The following is a 19,497-nucleotide window of genomic DNA, read 5'->3' as shown; positions in this document are numbered from 1 at the left end:
AATTGAATAAAATACTTAAAAGGAAGCAAAGAAATTAAGCAAAGAAAAGCAAACCTAGGGTTTAAATAATACAATTTATGTTAAATTTATAAGGATGTTCGAATCGTATTTTGAGTGGAAAAAAAAATTGTGCCATGGAAATGCAATCTTTCATGTGTGCTTTGCAACCCAAAACAATCTACTTTAAAAATGACTCATTCGCACATTTTGGAAAATCTGTCTCTCTTCACCTTAGCTGTTCTCTCCAGAGTGTTGCCAGATCTCACTACCAACATGAGCAACCGGATTTGACACAACAAGCCCGAAATAAGTGACTTGCTCATCAAAATAAACCAGAATAGCAACTGTGAAATGGCAATAAGATTAAATGTGACCTGCAAGTATAAGGAATATAAGGAACTTTACAAAAAAATATATTTTTGATATTCACAAGGGATGGCCTAATTGTCGATTAAACGCTATTTAATGAGAAGAGACTTAGTCGACTAAATTTGAATTAGTCAGTTAGTCCCAGAAAAAAAAAACTCGGACAGATCGTTAACAGGGCTGATCCATGTGGTGATTATTTTGTCAGGAAATCCAAAGGTTCCCATTATTCATCGACCTCAAATATGGCTTATCATTGGAAATGTAGTAGCCTCTAACGTTACCCAATTTACATGGCTGCTCACGCTAACGTTAACCTAGACAAATGTGCTCTAATATTAGGCACGTTCAAGAATTCGTTTAGAGTGTGAAAGCTAAATTATTATTGTGCTGCTGAATGACATGTTTAACTTAACATGCATTACTCTATATATTGCAGCGCATCCACTATACTGATGACGAGTCAGAGTCGTCAAATCCATCTTTGTAGCTGGCACTGACTCAAAAACACTAGTTTATGAATAAATTGTTAAACTGTTCAGACAGAGTCCTTGCTGTTTTTTTCCGACGCATTCATAATCATTACTTTTGCCGGTGCGCTGCGGCAAGCTTAATGTGTGCCCTTGAGCGCTTAATTCATATTTTAAATGCTCATTATTATGGTTTAGTATTTTTATATATTGTAGAACAATGTTACATATACTATTCTTTCTCAGCCCTGAAACTAAAACCATTTTCCGATGCCACTCCCTAACCCTAAGTATATATAGCCTATGTAATTACAATAATTTCCAACTATAGTCGACTAATATCTTAAATGCGTGACTACTAATCGACTAGAAAAATCTTTAATCAGGGGCAGCCCTATATAAATATAAATAAATAAATAAAATAAATATTAATAAACATAAATAAATACTGTTCTCACTCCTGAAAACTTGCAATGTGTGCATGTCTCACATGTACTGAATGCTCTTTTTTGTTTAGTTTCTGTGTTCCCATTTTCCTTTGCACCTTGTTAGGCTACGTTTAAAAACGCTCTCCGTCCACACTAGCATATTCAGGCGTTTTCCAAAAGTTTATCATCCACACTGAAACGTCGAAAAACACTAAATTTACCTCAGTGCGCATGCGTAAAACCTCACTGAGATGATTTAGACGGAAAACGTCTACGGTTACGTATGTAACCCTCGTTCCCTGAGTAGGGAACGGAGACGTTACGTCGGATGACGACGAATGGGGTTTCGCTTAGAAAGCCTATCAACTTCGAGTATTACAAAACGAGCCAATGGCAAAGAAATGCCATGGGTCTGCGGAATTTGCATGGCGTAACTCCGCCCCACCTCGTGGGTATAAAAGGAGGAAGCCGGCAGCAAGCAGATATGTTTCTTCGCTGAGGAGCCAAGACTGAGCTCAGGCGATCCCCGCGGTACAGCGGAAAGTGGCAGGCAGACGTAACGTCTCCGTTCCCTACTCAGGGAACGAGGGTTACATACGTAACCGTAGACGTTCCCTTTCGTTGTCACTCCGAGTTACGTCGGATGACGACGAATGGGGTTACCAGTCTAATCACGCCACCTTCTCAGCTGTCTTCCAGTGCCCTGCGTAAATCGAGATCCCTGTCAGCCTGGACAAAGGACTCCATATAACACAGGAATACCAAGGTACACTGGGAAGCATATCCCAAGCTTAGGGGAAGTATGCAATTAATGCCAGCCCGGAGGGGGGGGACTTAGAGAATACACATATGACCCGAAGGAAGCATATGGGAAACACTGGGGTGTCCAGCCGCAGGTGGAATATTTCAACCCCAGGGGTGGCAAGGTGGCTTGCCAAGGGAAAGACACACGCTCAGAGAGGCTTACAGTGGAAATACACATGTGGGGGTCGCTCAGAGGAGGGACCATGCACACGGGAGGCACCTAGCCGACGCACAGGCAATAGACACTGGCGCCGACGTCAGGAGTGCTGGAGGAGCTCAGGGCTTTCGGAGAAGCTCACCTGAGGAAAGTATCGCACGTATCCAGTCCGTGGAGTGGAATGGCGAGCAAGCGAAGACACCTGAGCGGGTCCGGTACTAGCTGGTTGAAGCGAGTACACGAGAGGACACAGGCTCCACTCGGAGATTATAGAATCTGGCGAATGTGTTAGGTGTCGCCCAGCCTGCAGCTCTGCAGATGTCTGTTAGCGAGGCGCCATGCGCTAGAGCCCAAGAGGACGCCACACTCCGGGTGGAGTGGGCAGTCACACCAAGGGGGCACGGTCGACCTTGCTGCTGGTAAGCCAAGGCAATGGTGTCCACTATCCAGTGAGACAACCTTTGCTTGGAGAGAGCCTTTCCCTTCAGCTTCCCACCATAACAGACAAAGAGCTGGTCTGAGGTCCTGAAACACTGCGTTCTGTCTACATAGGCGCGGAGAGCGCGTACTGGACAGAGCAGTGCCAAGGCTGGGTCTGCCTCCTCCGAGGGCAGCGCTTGCAGGTTCACCACCTGGTCCCGAAAGGGAGTGGTAGGAACCTTGGGCACATATCCAGGCCGGGGTCTCAGGATCACGTGAGAGGAAGCCGGCCCAAATTCCAGGCACGCTTCGTCAACGGAGAATGCGTGCAGGTCCCCAACCCTCTTGATGGAGGCCAGTGCAACCAGGAGCGCTGTCTTCATAGACAGGAACTTAAGCACGACTGATTGCAGGGGCTCAAAGGGAGCACTCTTCAGGGCAGTTAGAACCACTGAGAGGTCCCAAGAGGGAACGAGAGGAGGACGAGGAGGATTTAGTCTCCTCGCTCCTCTAAGGAACCTGATGATCAGGTCGTGCTTCCCTACCGACTTACCTTCGATGAGGTCATGATGTGCGGCAATGGCGGCAACATAGACCTTCAGGGTGGAGGGAGACAGCCTTCGCTCCAGCCCCTGTTGAAGGAAGGAAAGCAAAACACTGATCGAGCATCTCCGGGGGTCTTCTCGGTGAGAAGAGCACCAGTTGACGAAGAGGTTCCACTTCAACGCATAGACGTGTCTCGTGGACGACGCTCTAGCGGAAGTGATGGTAGCCACCACCGCTGGTGGTAGGGTACTCAAACCTGCCTCGTCCCATCCAGGAGCCACACGTGGAGGTTCCAAAGATCGGGACGAGGGTGCCATAGGGTGCCCCGTCCCTGAGAAAGAAGGTTCTTCCTCAGAGGGATCGGCCAGGGAGGTGCTGTCGCGAGGAGTACTAGTTCGGGGAACCAGGTCCGGTTGGGCCAGTAAGGGGCAACCAGAATGACCTGCTCCTCGTCCTCCCTGACCTTGCGCAAAGTGTGCGCAAGAAGGCTCACTGGGGGAAACGCATACTTGCGGCCCTGCGGCCAGCTGTGCGCCAGAGCATCCGTGCCGAGCGTGCCCTCGGTCAGGGAATAGAACTGGGCGCAATGGGTCGAGTCGTGAGAGGCAAACAGATCTATCTGCGCGTCCCCGAACTGGTCCCAAATCAGCTGAACCGACTGGGGATGGAGTCGCCATTCTCCAGGGAGGGGCTGAAGCCGTGAGAGCTCGTCGGCTGCACAGTTCAGCGCTCCGGGAATGAAGATGGCTCGAAGCGACCCTCAGATGCTTCTGACTCCATAGGAGGAGGTGGCGAGCGAGTTGTGACATACGGCGGGAGCGTAGACCACCTTGATGGTTGATGTACGCTACAGTGGCGGTATTGTCTGAGCGGACTAGTACGTGTTGACCCCTGAGCAACGCCCGGAAGCGGTGCAGGGCAAGGCGTACTGCCAACAACTCGAGGCAATTGACATGCCACAGCCGCTGGGGTCCTGTCCAGGAGCCCGCAGCAGCATGTCCATTGCACATGGCGCCCCAGCCCGTGGTGGAGGCATCTGTTGAGACAACAACATGCCGGGAAGCTCGTGCCAGGGGGACACCGGCCCTGAGAAAATCGAGGTTCGACCACGGGGTGAAGAACTGACGGCAGGTCGGAGTAACTGGTACTCGGAACGTGCCGTGTTGCCATGCCCACCTCGGGACTCGGTCGCGAAGCCAAAGCTGAAGCGGTCTCATATGAAGCAATCCGAGCGGCGTGACCGCGGCTGCAGATGCCATATGCCCCAGGAGCCTCTGAAAAAGTTTCAGTGGAACCGCACTCTTGCCCTCGAATTGTCTTAGGCAAGTCAGCAGTGACTGCGCGCGCTCGCTCGTAAGCTGCGCGGACATGGCGACCGAGTCGATGTCCATACCGAGAAAAGAGATCCTCTGCACGGGGCAAAGTTTGCTCTTCTCCCAGTTGACCCGAAGGCCCAGACGGGCTAGGTGCCGGAGCACTAGGTCCCTGTGTTCGCAAACCTGATCTCGAGAGTGAGCTAGGATCAGCCAGTCGTCGATATAACTCAGGATGCGAACCCCTTGCTCTCGAAGGGGAACAAGGGCCGCCTCGACGACCTTCGTGAAGATGCGAGGAGACAGGGCTAGCCCGAAAGGGAGAACCGCGTACTGGTATGCCTGCCCCTCGAAAGCAAACCGGAGGAACGGTCTGTGTCGAGGAAGAATGGAGACATGAAAGTAGGCGTCCTTCAGGTCGATCGCTGCAAACCAATCCTGGGGCCGTATGCATTCGAAAACGCGTTTGGCGGTGAGCATCTTGAACGGCATCCGGTGAAGGGAGCGGTTCAGCACGCGCAAGTCCAGGATTGGCCGTAACCCACCGGTTTTCTTGGGGACAATGAAGTAGGGGCTGTAGAACCGGACCTCATCTCGGCTGGAGGGACAGTCTCGATTGCACCCTTCGCCAGCAGGGTGGCAATCTCTGCTCTCATGATAGGGGCATTGCCACCGACCAAAGTGGAGCGGACTCCCCTGAAGCGGGGAGGAGACCGTGCGAACTGAATCGCATAGCCGAGCCTGACGGTACGCGCGATCCAGTGGGACAGACGGGGAAGCTCTAGCCAGGCTCCCAGGAACTGAACCAACGGGATCATGCGAGCCACAGGCGTCCCCCCGGAGGGGCAGCGAGGCGGAGTAACTGGCCCAGATGTGGACGGCATAGCGGCCCGGAGAGGGGGCACAGTTAGCAACCGCACCCTGGCAGAGGGGGCCAGGGGAGGACCAGGCTGGTCGTCCCGCGGGGGCCTGCTCTGCCAGGGGTCTGGCGACAGAGGGGGACAGGGGCGAAGCGGTCCGTGGACGGCACGCCGTGTCAACCGCCTCTGGGACAGAGGGGGGCGAGGAGAGCACGGCTTGTGGGCGGCGCTCTGTGTCGCCCGAGAACTCTGTGAGCTCAGGGAAGAGGGGATTGTTTCTGTTTTTAACCACATTAGGGTGCTGCCCACCCGTGGGTGAGCAGCGGGGAGTGGAGAACAAAAGATTCTCCCCCGGCCCTCCACCGGGGGAAGGAGTGGTCCTGCTACCACCTCCTGAGAAACAATCATCATCCCTGAGCAGCCCGTCTCAGGAGCGCCGCTTGGCCCGGCGTTTAGCGGGGGGCGGGGCAGGAGAGGGCTGTGGCGCCTTCTTACGGCTTCCTCCGCGACCGGCCCTGGGTGGAGGCTGCTGCGTGGTCCGGGCGGGAGGGGCGGGAGCCGCAGGAGGGCGCCCTCGGCGGGAAACAGGTCGAGGCGTCTGCCCGGCCGGCAAGGTGGAGGCAGCAGCGGGCCGGCGGGGCAGAATGTGTTTGATGGCCTCGGTCTGTTTCTGGGCAGTTGAAAACTGTTGGGCAAAGTCTTCAACTGCACCGCCGAAGAGGCCGGCCTGGGACAAGGGGGCGTTAAGCAGACGGGTCCGCTCAGCGTCCCGCATGTCAGCCAGGTTCAGCCACAGATGTCGCTCCTGGACCACAGCTGTGGACATCGCCAAACCCAGGGAGCGCGCGGTAACCTTCGTCGCCCGGAGAGCAAGGTCGGTCGCGGCGCGCAGCTCATCAAAGAGCCCTGGGTTTGTCCTACCCTCGTGCATGTCTCTGAGCATCTGGGCCTGGTAGACCTGCAGAGTGGCCATAGCATGCAGTGAAGCAGCCGCCTGTCCCGCCGCTCTGTAAGACTTCGCCACCAGGGTCGACGAAAATCTACAGGCTTTGGATGGGTGCTTAGGCTCGCCCCGAGAAGAAGCACTCTGAGGACATAGTTGCATGGCAACAGAGCGTTCAACCGGGGGAAGCCCAGTGTACCCACGGGCAGCTGCCTCATCGAGGGGAGGAAAGGCGGATGAGACCAGCGAGCGGTCCCGAGAAGACAGGGGGGTCTTCCAGGACTTCGAGATCTCATCATGCACATCCGGGAAGAAAGGTATTGGGGTTTGCCGAGGACGAGGGTCGGCGGCCTTACCCAAAAACCAATCGTCCAGCCGCGAGCGCTCAGGACAGGGTGGAGGCCTCCACTCAAGTCCGATGCTCGCGGCTGCCCGGGAAAGCATGGCCGTCATCTCCGGATCAGACTCGAGCACAGCCGTATGCACACCGGAAGGTGGCAGCTGTGACGAGCCCTCACTTCCAGAAGAGTCAAACCCGCCTAGTGATGCTGCAACAGACATGGCATCTTCCTCTGTAGCTTCAACTGAAGCCCGCGGGCCACCAGAGGGTAGACCCGCGGGAATCAGCAGTTCACTAGCGGGCACCGTCATTGAAGAGGGGGGCTGGGGTCGCGGACACATAGTCGGCGCCTTGTTCCAGACCGTAACCCTCAGATCACCCTGGCCACCAGCCAGGACGGGGGGTGGATGAGGGGACTCTCACTCTTGCGAGTTCACGGAGTCTGGACCGTAATGACGCGATGGTCATGTTCCCACAGAGAGAACATGAGTCATCCACGAGCGCTGCTCTAGCATGATCAATGCCCAAACATACTATGCAACGCTCGTGCCCATCAGAGTCCGATACCAATCTGCCGCAACCAGAAGTACACGGGCGAGACATCTTTAAAAAGACGTGCCACGTGTAAGCTCTTTTAGTGAGAGAAAACTCAAGTGTTGAAGCACCCGGGGAGAAACGCACCGACTGGCAGACCACTGCAACAGATCAGCAGGAAGCACGCTCTCGCCGTAGATCGCCGTCACACCAACACTCGAGGTACTCGTTTGTAAAGCTGACAATTCAGAGATGGCTTGTGGAGAGAAGAATACACTTGGCTCCGAAGCGAAAACATATCTGCTTGCTGCCGGCTTCCTCCTTTTATACCCACGAGGTGGGGCGGAGTTACGCCATGCAAATTCCGCAGACCCATGGCATTTCTTTGCCATTAGCTCGTTTTGTAATACTCGAAGTTGATAGGCTTTCTAAGCGAAACCCCATTCGTCGTCATCCGACGTAACTCGGAGTGACAACGAAAGGGAACTATATGACGTTACCCGGCATTTCTTCTGGCAGGATAATTTTATTTAGCAAAATATCTCACCATTTACCATGTCCAGGTTGCACTCAGTCACCACATGTTTGGTCTAAAACGCTAAAATGCTCTCATGTATTGCCGCAGGACAGCAAATGTGAGTACATTTTCTGTCATCTTTGCAGGGCTGTGATATGAAGAGTGTGCAAAGTAACATATTTTAGCAACAGTGTGAAAGTGAATAGCACATAAAAGGCACAAAACCCGTATAAACATGAATATCTATTGGTACAATATGAGTCACATGACTAAACTTGCATCATCGTTTTTAAATACCTCCGTTTTGACAGTCCACACTACAACGCAAACACAGCGTTTTCAAATGTATCCACTTTGGAAAGCGTTTTCAAAAAAACTTTTTCATTAATAAAAACGCTGTCTCAGTGTGGACGGAAGGCCAAAACGGAGAGAAAAAGTTATGTTTTCAAACGAAAACGTATTTGCGTGGACAAGGCCTTAGACTCCCTGGTAACTTAATAAGTTAACACCTGGGGCCAGTTGCATAAACATAGCCAATATGTTAAGACTGTGTCTTAAGTTCTAGTATGACCAACTAGCGGTTAGTCAAGGGGCAATTAGTCTTACTTTTTAGTATCAAATTAGACCAATCTACGTTTATATATACTGTAACTGACTTAAAAAAGTTATGAACAGTTTAAAAGAAAAAAAATGTGATGACAAACTTTTAAGGCTAGTCTAAGCAGTTCATGCAACTGGCCCCTGTTCTGTTTTAGTCAATCATCCTCCGTGTATTTAAGCGCAGAGTTTACTGCGTTTGTTGACCTGGTATCATCTATCTTATGTGGTTGCATTAAATTCCTGGTAATCTCATGGGTTTTCTTTTGTGGATAAAAAAAAGACCGTTTATTGTTGACACTCCTTTTGTCGTGTGCATCTCTACATCCAAAGATGTATTCAATTTCAGATGCTTAACTTTTAAAATCTTGCTCACTTCAACACAGCTTCCCCAAATCTCCAAACAAAAGGCCAGTGAACCCAATGTCAGCAAACCATTATGGTATTACAAATAAAATCACTAGATCTGTATCTACCTATAATGCTTTCAATGTTTTACATTTACATTTTTCCACACTCTCTCTGACACTCTCTCTAAATACTCATTATTTTACCCATTTAGTGTGACAGATATTCATGGCCATGGCCACACAGGTACAGGTACACAGTCACGGTTTAACAGAAAGCGAGTGTGGGATTCGCCATGAGGTGTATGAGTGTATGTTTCATGCACGTGTCAAATCCCATCCTGCAGATCCACAATTGAATCAGCAGTGCCTCTCATTCATGCATTAGTGCACAGGACACAGGATACAGAACTCAGCAGACTCTCTTAACTCAATAAGAGAACTTGTCAGACAACAGGACAGATTTTCGTTGCTGATGCTATCATGGATTTCCCCTTGTCTATCTGTGCACCTGGATCTCAGCTTCCTTGTGTTCAATATCTCCAGCTGAAGCAGGAGCCCTAATATTGTCAGATTTGGTCCTTTGAGCATTTCTCCATTAACAAATGTTGAAAAATAGATTTAGGTTTATAGAAGACATCTTGTAGATCAAGTGATTTTGTGTTTAAATAAAAAGTTTTATTTATTTGTGTTCTCAATATAACTTGAAAAATCGTTTAAATATTATTTGGTTTATTGGATTGGAAACCATTTGTTTTGTTTTGCATAACTTCTTATTTTCTTATTAAAGTTATTTTCATTCTATTGTATTTTAATTCAATATTATTTATTTAAACAAAACTCAGTTATGTGTATTTATAATAACATTCTGTTTTATAAACAAACAATGAGAACAATGACCTTTATTTATAAGTCCAACCGGTTCAACTGGTTCAACTAATCTAATTTCAACCAATAACTCAAGAGTTTTCAATTCTGTTGAGCTTTATCGATATATAAAGGTACATCATTATTAATAAAACTATTTACCAAAAATAGTTGGTCTTTATTTAAACAGAACTCTTACAGACAAAGAATAATTCACTGTATGACAAAGTTGTGATGGATGTAAAGGTCATTGTCTGCCTACGCATAACTTGAACTCTAAACACAATTTCTGCTCAATTCTTCTAACTACGCTATTAAATTCATCTAATTATCATCAATTACATCAGCCCAGATAAGCCAGGAAGACAGATGCATTTAGACATACAGTAATGCAGTCTAGTATAGACAAACATGAGAATTAAGATGATTTCACATAAATGCTGAAAGGAACAAGTAAGTTTCTAAAATGTGGGGAACATATTTGCTCGCTTTAGCAAATTATATATATATATATATATATATATATATATATATATATATATATGTTTCATATTTGCATGTGAAACGATTGTACTTGATAGGAACCAAGAAATGTACAGATCATTGCAACAGATGTATATCCTATATAGGATGTATGCAGGTAAAGTGGCTCGTTTAAAGGGATATTTCACCCAAAAATGAAAATTCTGTCATCATTTACTCACCTTCAAGTTGTTCCAAACCTGTATAAATGTCTTTGTTCTGCTGAGAACAAAGGAACATATTTTAAAGAATCTTTGTAACCAAACAATTGTGGGGCACCATTAACTTCCATAGTATGAAAACATATACTGTATACATTGATGGTGTTTCAATGGTGGCAATATAATTGTCACAGTTCCTGTTTTGCTTGTTACTACAGTTAACAAGGAACAAAATGAACAAAAAGAAATTGTTAGTTTTCTTGTAAGATGTTTAAATACTGCTGGCCCAATTTGGCAGATTGTGTTATGTAAAGGTGGTCAGTGGGATTCAGGTAAAGTGGGCGACCTTTAAACTTCAGTAATTGTACTCAAATTCATTAAATAAATTGATATTCACAGGCTGTTGTAACATGTATGATCTGTTCTGCTCTGTTTAGTTTCATTGTGTTTTTGTTCTTCTGTTTGCCTGTGTTCCCTGTCATTGTAAGCTGACCTAGTTTGTGCCAGTTACTCACTAATTAAGTTCACCTGTTCTTCATTTAGTTCCCTCGTTTGCCTCTGTGTATTTATAGCTCTCAGGTTGTTAAGGGAGGTAGTTTGCAACCTAAATGTACTACAACTAAACCAATAATATCAGATCCAATACAGTTCAAACTTATAAGATATTAGATCAAGACTCGTCCTGATTAATTTCCTGCTACAATAAAAGCTACAGTTTTATTTGGATATGTATTACATTAAAATGCATAGATGCTTCTGGGTCATGTTATCTATAAACTTCATAAAGCATCATCAGGCAGAGAAACTCCGTGTGTGTGTGTGTGTGTGTGTGTGTGTGTGTGTGTGTGTGTGTGTGTGTGTGTGTGTGTGTGTGTGTGTGTGTGTGTGTGTGTGTGTGTGTGTGTGTGTGTGTGTGTGTGGGTGTGTGTGTAGATATGAGAGTATTACCTCTCTATTGATGTCTGTGGGGGATGAGAGGATCAGATGCTCTGCTACACTTGAGCTCTCCCACTAAATTACAAGGCATCAACCCACAGAGATTCACTGAGACCCCAGCTGTGTTCACATCATATCACTGCATTCGGGTTGTCCTGGAAACACTGCTGTTAAACTGCATTGTGTATTGTAATCGTTCACAGCTCTAACATGTTTAAAACCCTATGTTTTCAACCATTTGTTCAAGTAGTTCCAACGCTTATTATACATAATATATTATATATTATTCACAAATTGTAAAAATAATCTCAGTCAGTCTCAAATTAACTTTTCTTTAAAGGGGCAATGTAAATATTGCTTTGTGAAATTGATATATGATCATATGATTCATATATGTCTCACCATAAAATATAGAGTATCAGGGTTATTAGCACTGATTAAAACTAAAACTAAATCCATAAATAAATCATCACTTGAAACAAATATATATATATATATATATATATATATATATATATATATATATATATATATTAATTTTCATTTAGTTTTACTTTAAGTACTAAAATGACTCAAACTAAATAAACTAAAATAAAAAATATAAATATAAAGTATTTAAAAAAGCGAATGAAATAATGAAATGACAAAAAAACACAACAAAATTACTAAAACTTTAACTAAAATTTAGTAAAAACAGAAAATATAAAAAACCTAATTCAAATTATGAACAAAAAAAGTATACAAATGATACTAAATGATACTTTTCTTGTTGCATAATTCCAAAAATCACTTATACCTAAAATTTCTAAAACTAGGAGGGATTCATAAAAAAAAAAGGAGGATTGCTGTCGCAACAGAAACTAAGCCCGCAAATGAGCAAGTGATTCTTGCTTCTGTTTTACATTTAAAAGGATCTACACATTTATTTTGATGTCATCATGCCCCGAAGTGTTACTCAAAGTCAAAGCTTTACACAGCACCCCCTGCTCCCTCAATTAGCGTAATGAAGATAGAGTGGGTAGTTACTGTGGCATCAGCTAACCCGGGTTTGAAAAATGTCAGTGCACTCCAACGGCAGAAGATCACTGATCATCCCCAGCATATGGAGTGATCTGTGACAGACAGTGGCCACAGTGCAACCAGGACACATGGGACAGTCTGTGAAGAGCCCATATTAAGCAAACAATGAGATGGGACAGCGCTGAGAGCCTACATGCTCCATTAGCTCTGATTCTGCACACATCACAGCCCACTGGCCAACCGAACAACACAACACCTACCATTATCAGCTAGCTAACTAGCTCTCGCTCTCACCCTCCTGTAACTCGTGTAACGCACTGAGAATCCCGTTGAGAACACAGATGGCCTGGACATTAGCTGCTCTCCACAGAGTCACCAGGGCAAAGGGAGGCACTCTGCTGAACAGCATTGCACATGACCAGTCTAACATAAACACACATGCACTGGAGAATAACTCTCTAAAAACAAATGTACTTCCTCAGCGCTCTGATTATTCTAGTCTGGTGAGAATGCTGAGAGGAAAACACCGAATACACTATTTAAAACAGATTTGGACTGGATATCTAGAACAGGTTATTTAGTTGTTGACCGATATGGGCTTAAGAAAATGTTAATGTTAAGCAGTACAATTGTTTTCAACATTGATAAGAAGAAGAAGAAGAAGAAGAAGAAGAAGAAGAAGAAGAAGAAGAAGAAGAAGAAGAAGAAGAAGAAGAAGAAGAAGAAGAAGAAGAAGAACAACAACAACAACAACAACAACAAGAACAAGAACAAGAAGAACAACAAGAAGAAGAAATGTTTCTTGAGCACAAAATCAGCATTGATTAATTATTAATCACTAATTAGAATGATTTCTGAAAGATCATGTGACACTGAAGACTGGAGTAATGATGCTGAAAATACAGCTTCGCTTCACAGGAATAAATTACATTTTAAAATATATTACAATTGACAACAGTTATTTTAAATTGTAATAATATTTTGCTATATTACTGTTGTTACTGTATTTTTGATCAAGTAAATGCAGCCTTGGAGAGCATAAGTGACTTCTTTCAAAAACATTGAATGTTTCCAAACTTCCGACAGGTACTGTAAACACACAATTGTATTATATAGCCAGTGAATTGTTATATATATATATATATATATATATATATATGGTCAGATTTTTAGGTTAAATATTTTGTAATGTTTTATAAAGAAGGTGTCATGATCATCAAGGCTGCATTTATTTAATCAAATACAGTAAATATAACATGAAATATTAATTTAAAATAACTGTTTTTAATGGAATATATTTTGGAATGTCATTTATTGATGTGATCGCAAATGCAAAGCTGAATTTTCAGCAGCCGTTACTTCAGTCTTTCAAAGTTCAAAACTTTGAAAAGTTGAGAAATGTTTTGGTGTGAATTTACTTTGAAACTATTTTAAAACGAAAATAAGATATTTTAAAGACCTGTTGATGGTCCCTATTGACTTCCATATAATTGTTTTCCATATTATGGAAGTCAATAGGGCCGATCAACTGTTTGGTTAACAGCATTCTACAAAATGTCCTCTTTTATGATTAGCAGAAGTAAGAAATTCAAACAGGTTTGGAACAACTTCAAAGGGAGTAAATAATGACTTTTGAATTTTCATTTTTGGATGAACTATCCCTTTAAGCTGCCTGAGGTAAAAACTAAATTACCCTGTTCAGCAAAGATCTCAAATAAGTCAATGCGTGTCACAATCTCTATACTGCCATTTGAAAAGAAAAAGCCCTAAACAGTGACATGGACGTGCGAGTTGCATTCATCAACTGCTGTATATTGACTGATGAGAGGAGATATGATGTTTATAAATGATTCCTGTTGAAAGAGGCTTTATTTACACATGTGGTGTGTTTTAAACTGACAGCTCATTATCATCACTAAAAACAGCCCCTTGTGCATCCAGAGCAGCCCGTATCTAAATATAGCCCTCTTTAATAATGTAGAGGGGGTGGAGAGTAGCACTCAATAATTAAGTGGATTTGTTCTGGTCAGAAAAGAGGAACTTTTTATTGTGTCACAGTTAAAGTGGGGCAAGATGGCTGAGGTGTCATCTTGCCAAGCAGGAGAGCAGAATCAAGAGGCTTCAATTACTATTCATTAATGTACGCATCAAAGCCCACGTTTTAAAGGGTTTATGGGAGCTTAAGTATGTAAATGTTAACTGACCCCAGATAAGTCCTGATTTAGACACACAAGAGCATACAATATGATTATTGTTTAAAGTAAAAAGGTGAGAAAATCATTCCACTCTAAATACAGCAATGAGTTTTAAAAAGCAAAAACAAACAGGCAAAAAAGTTGTATTATTCAAAGTGTCATTTAACCAGGGATCCGAAGACATATTTTTTTGTTAAAAAATATAAATAGCCTATATTTAATATATATATATATATATATATATATATTATTTCTCAATGTCAAACATCAATGACCTAATAATGTTTATATAAGATAAAAAAAGAAAATCTCATTTAAAAACTATGTAGGGTACAACATCATCAAGCAAGCATCAGTGTTTGATAATAATCTATGCAAGTACAATTTTATAATACTATATGTTAATATAATTATATTATAGGCCTAATATATTATTTAATATAACAACAATAATTTGATTTTATGCGATTAATATGAGTGAAGAAACAGAAAGACTCAAAACAAAACAAAAAGAAAAGTAAAGAAAAGAGTGTCCATATTTTGAAAAACAGACCAACAAGTGGTCGTGATATCAACAGGTTAAAGACTGTAAAGTAGAGCACTGCTGACTGAGCTGCATTTACTGTATGCTTTCTATGAGAGATGCATTATGGCACAAGCGATTACCGCAACATTCATGTTCAGTTTGCAGTCATTCCAGATGTTTGACGCTGGAAAATCTCTGTGTTTACTGAGCTCAGACGTCTACCATGTGCGCAGGACTACAGTAGCACCATCGTCTGCTTACTGGCCTGGACATGAACAGCAAAACACACAACACAGGCTTCGGGTGTGAATCAACGTGTCTTACCTTGCTTCGTATTTGCCCGGAGGTTGACACTTTCCTGATGAGTTTCTGCGGCCCTTCCTGCTCTCCATCGCTGTCGGATGACTCGTCCACCACCACCACCACCGGCCCGGGTCCCCCGACAGCCCCCACGGCGGGCAGCCCTGAAGGGGTCGCGGCTGGTTTCTCCGGCTCCTGCGGGGAAGAGTCACAGCACTCCGGGTTATGAACGCGTTCAGCCGCTCCCTTCCTCTCCGCCGGGATGCGGGAGCTGAACAACGGCTGGAAACCGGTTCTCCTGGCCGTCATGCTTTTGCGCTTTTCTGCCCAACCGGGGCGCCACCAAGCATTCACTTAGAGCCTGTAATTTTAAACGAGCTGCTGTGAAACTTTCTTAGCCGGGTGGTGTGCATTTTCGTGTCTGAACACGAGCGCTGGTTCTCTGACTGCATGAAGGAAGGTAGACGGGGGGCTGAGACGCTCGGAGCGGGAGGAAATCTCTGTAGCAAACCCTAGCGGCGGACGGGTATCTCACAAACTATGGCGAGGATACAGCAACAGATGTTTCTTCTGTAACATTATACAAAGCCACAACCAGACCGAGTCTCAAAATAGTGAGAGCTGCCAAATAGACTGCAGTTTGGACATTGACGCGTTCCGGAAAACTATCAATGGTGCAGATAGGATATACAGTATGCATATGATGATATAACGTTAGTGTATTCGTTAGGATTCATGGGTCCCTTGTTCAGTTTAATGCATTGGGCCTCCTCGGTAGAAATATAGTTCCATACATTATATTATATCGCTTGACTGTAACCATAGCAACAGTTGGCAGCTCGAGCGCTTTCGTCGGGATGTGAATCCGACACCCACAAAAGTAGTTACATAATTAAGTACTGTCTTTATTTATCACTTTATTATCCATTTCATGTCGAAAGTTTATCAATAAAAAGTTTGGTTTATATCAATACAATTGGCTATTAATTATAGCCTATATTTGTCGATTGTGCGTCGCTTGCGTGAGACGAACCTCCTCAGATTCGCATGCTATAGGCTACCGGAATTATCGTAAATACTAGTTTTCCATTTAAAAAGTTGGACATGAACGCCATCTCACGTCAAAATTTGAATGCGATGAGCTTGTAATCACGACTTCAGAAGTGGGAAGTGGGAAATTTCCGATAGTACGTGAAGGCAGTATTAGTTTCAACTAGTATTGGGTTTGAATCAAAATGCTGTTTTTTATTGTCACGTACGTATTCACTTATTGTTGCATTTATTCACATCAGCACACATTAGTCATGCAAAATAATAAGAGCCATTATGAAATAAACATTGAGATTTTTAAAGTAGCCTAGCCTAGGTATAATAGGCCTACTGCTGATCAGTGTAGCAGAGAATGTAACTTAGCCTAGGCTATACTCTTATTAGTTTAAAGGCATCAGATGTTTTGTGAATACAAACAGTTGACCTTAACACAGATCCTATTGATTGATTTTATCGATCATATTTATAAATATTATTTACACGCAGACAGTCATATTTTATCAACATTTCACCAGAGCTATCCGACTTTAACTCTTTCAGATCTAAATGAGGACACAGTCAGCACCAAAAAAAAACATAATTAGCCTCGTGTAATTCCACTTTAGCCTACTATGAAATGGGTCACTGCGGTTCTCACATTTCCTCTCAGTCCATTGTAACTTTGAAAGGTAAAAAAGACCGATACCACTAGAATAACTGGCATGTTGGTCAAGCGTGTATTTAAAAAAAATCACTGATGGCTAAGATAAGATCATAGATTAGTTTGATAGGATACCCTGCAACTTGTAATGTCTAAATCAATCCCGAACACAAGTTCATCAGTTTGTAGAGGAATGTACCGGGATTCTTCGTAACGATCTATACAATCCTTAATCACTGCCTACACAAGTGTGTACGGTTATGAAGGATCTCTTTGATGTGTATCCGAATAGAAAATGTACTGACCAGCTCTTCCCAGGCAGGGCTGCGAGTGTATTGGCAGTCTTCATCTTCCATTATTCTCCTAGTCCCTGCGCTCGAGATCTCCGCACAAATCAAGCGCGACTTTCACTCGTGGAATTGAGCATATGGTTTGAGTGTTATTTCCCTTTCTCATCTCCACTCCTCCCTACACTATCAGGGTCTCCCAGAGGCTGAGCCTCTTTCTTTCCACGTGATAAATGTCAAATCCCTATAAGGAATCGAAGCGCTATCCATGACGTCACGAAACCTGGGTTTTACACATAATCCCACTTTTTAAAGACTCACTATGACCATGACTTTATTCAAACCTGCGCGCTTTTGTGATGGTTTCGAAGTTCATTTGAGCTCTATTCTATCATATTATCACAAATATTATTTTATTGTATCATGAATTCAAAGTCCCCATGAAATCAAAATTGAAGCTTTTTGGCTTTTGTGAATTGAAATTGTTATAGTCTTTTACTGTTATTTATAAGCTAGTGCTCTCCAAGACAATGACAAAATCTGAATTTGGAAGATATAAGCATATATGGAACAATGATTTTGATGACATCACTCTGCACTTCAGCTTCTCATCGGATTTTTTTGTCCAATCATATGTTCTCTAGAATCTAAACGTCCTGCCTAATTAGACTCTGCAGCTGCGGCTGACATCGGACATTTGTTCACACATTTACTATGTTCTATATGTTGAATGGCACATAGTGCACTACTGGGAACGATTCAGACAGTGTAAATTTGCTTTTCGTTGGGGTGAAAGAAGTCTGGTTTCACGCGAACCCCCGCAGCGAACACACAGTCTGCTCCGGTCCAGAGACAGGGTTAGGGTCCAGAGACACGAGAGCACATGAGAGGAGAAACTGTTAGAGATTAGGAGAAAATTGCGGCTTTACCGAGCTCAACCCCAGACGGCAACCAGATGTGTACCAGATGTGGGCCGGATCTGGGCCGACACTATGTTGCTGTCTGGGACGGCTCTGGCCGAGCTGTTATATAAACAAACCCGCCATGTCTTCCTGTTTTAGTGGAAATTACATCAACACGTTCAATAACATTGCCTGTTTCAAGGCACTTCAGTGGGCCTTTAATTCCACTTATTTTTTTATAACACATTAGATTTGACTAGCATTTCGAGTCACTAACTTCATATGTACATTTTAATATATAATGGCTCAAATAATATGATTATCTAATACAACAAGACGATGTGTTCAGCCTAAGACACAATTTTATAATATTGTTTTTTTTAATTATTTTTTTTTTAGTTTAGTTTAGTTTTCTCCCAATCTTCGTGCTTATTAATAGCAGCTTTTAGATTAGATCCTAGTCAGTTCAAGTAAAACCTAATAGATTACAGAGATCTTCGACACTGGTTACCCCAAGCTAAACAGAAGTTATTTTTTGGGGGGAGTGATTTCTAGAATACGACGCTCCTTGACAGGGTTTGTAAGTTTGTTTCCCTTGGAACCCATAATGCAGCAGCCTGTTCCACACGGAAGACGTATTAAAACGGACAGTTTCTGTCCTTCTCCTAATTCCCTCCGTCTAGATCTGTGCACCGGTGATGTAAACACTCATGACGTGAGCATGATGAAATAGCAATATTTAACAGTGTAGCCGATATATTTGCAATTTAACAGCACTTTTAAAGGGTCGGTATGCATTCGCGTATTTTATTTAAAGGGACAGCAGCAGCTGTTGCTGCGAGAAGGATTCGCCATATATTGGGACCAGTAATGTCAAAAGAAGGTTGGAACTACAGCGCACATGAGGTCAAACTCCTCAACACTTCATCAGGTACTGATTTCAACAAAGCTAAAATCTGTATATCTGCCCACAATATGACCCTTCTTGTCTTTATAGTTTGTTATTAAGCAGGTTTGAGGTTAAGCTTTCACTTAAGTATTACATTGATGTTCTCTGACAGGTCAAGAGGAGCCCACCAAGCTCTATTTACTCCTACTCTGTCTTTTGAATATGCTTCCGATATGTTTACATCCGTCTTTAACGTTTCCATAAATATTGACATTTAAGAAAATAAATGTCTGCTCTGTTGACAAGGATTGTTTGGAAATAGAATGTTTCATATATAATGCATGCTATGTTATTTGTATTACGTTTGCTTTGTTTTTCTATTTAAGGGAACTTTTTTTTTGTCTCCACAGGTGACACTGTGAAGATTGGCGAGATCTCATATCGACTCAAAACCCCCAGAAATCCAGAACTTGTTCCAGTAAATCACAGTATGTGCTACTTATAATACACTGCTGTGGGAACTTGAGGAGAATTGACTTCATGCATCCATTAAATGTCAC

At 43.6% G+C, this 19,497-nt stretch overlaps 2 protein-coding genes across 11 annotated transcripts in view; one reads left to right on the top strand and one right to left on the bottom strand.

The window, feature by feature from the left end:
• The window catches only part of dgkh (diacylglycerol kinase, eta), a 108,379-nt gene extending 91,029 nt beyond the window's left edge, over positions 1 to 17,350 (bottom strand). For 3 of the 8 annotated variants that reach the window (XM_077215727.1, XM_077215728.1, XM_077215730.1), the window contains exons 1-2: positions 17,165 to 17,350; positions 15,194 to 15,364 (exon numbers count right to left, since the gene is read on the bottom strand). In XM_077215727.1, the coding sequence (XP_077071842.1) occupies positions 15,194 to 15,364; positions 17,165 to 17,215 (222 nt within the window). In that variant the 5' untranslated portion in view covers positions 17,216 to 17,350. Of the gene's footprint in view, positions 1 to 15,193; positions 15,620 to 17,164 lie in introns of those variants that run through there. The other 5 variants (XM_077215729.1, XM_077215731.1, XM_077215726.1 and 2 more) reach the window with 4 other exon arrangements.
• Positions 17,351 to 18,711: 1,361 nt separating this feature from the next.
• The window catches only part of vwa8 (von Willebrand factor A domain containing 8), a 142,617-nt gene continuing 141,831 nt past the window's right edge, over positions 18,712 to 19,497 (top strand). Inside the window, exons 1-3 of one of the 3 annotated variants that reach the window (XM_077215720.1) lie at positions 18,716 to 18,763; positions 18,866 to 18,979; positions 19,348 to 19,425. In XM_077215720.1, the coding sequence (XP_077071835.1) occupies positions 18,919 to 18,979; positions 19,348 to 19,425 (139 nt within the window). In that variant the 5' untranslated portion in view covers positions 18,716 to 18,763; positions 18,866 to 18,918. Of the gene's footprint in view, positions 18,980 to 19,347; positions 19,426 to 19,497 lie in introns of all 3 variants that reach the window. The other 2 variants (XM_077215719.1, XM_077215721.1) reach the window with 2 other exon arrangements.

This window comes from Siphateles boraxobius, unplaced genomic scaffold (genome assembly GCF_051911475.1).
Source record: "Siphateles boraxobius isolate OS27281-9 unplaced genomic scaffold, OSU_SipBor_1 7, whole genome shotgun sequence".
Lineage (NCBI taxonomy): Eukaryota > Metazoa > Chordata > Actinopteri > Cypriniformes > Leuciscidae > Siphateles > Siphateles boraxobius.
The sequence above is the reverse complement of the archived record's forward strand: the minus strand, read 5'-3'. Positions and strand labels throughout refer to the sequence as shown.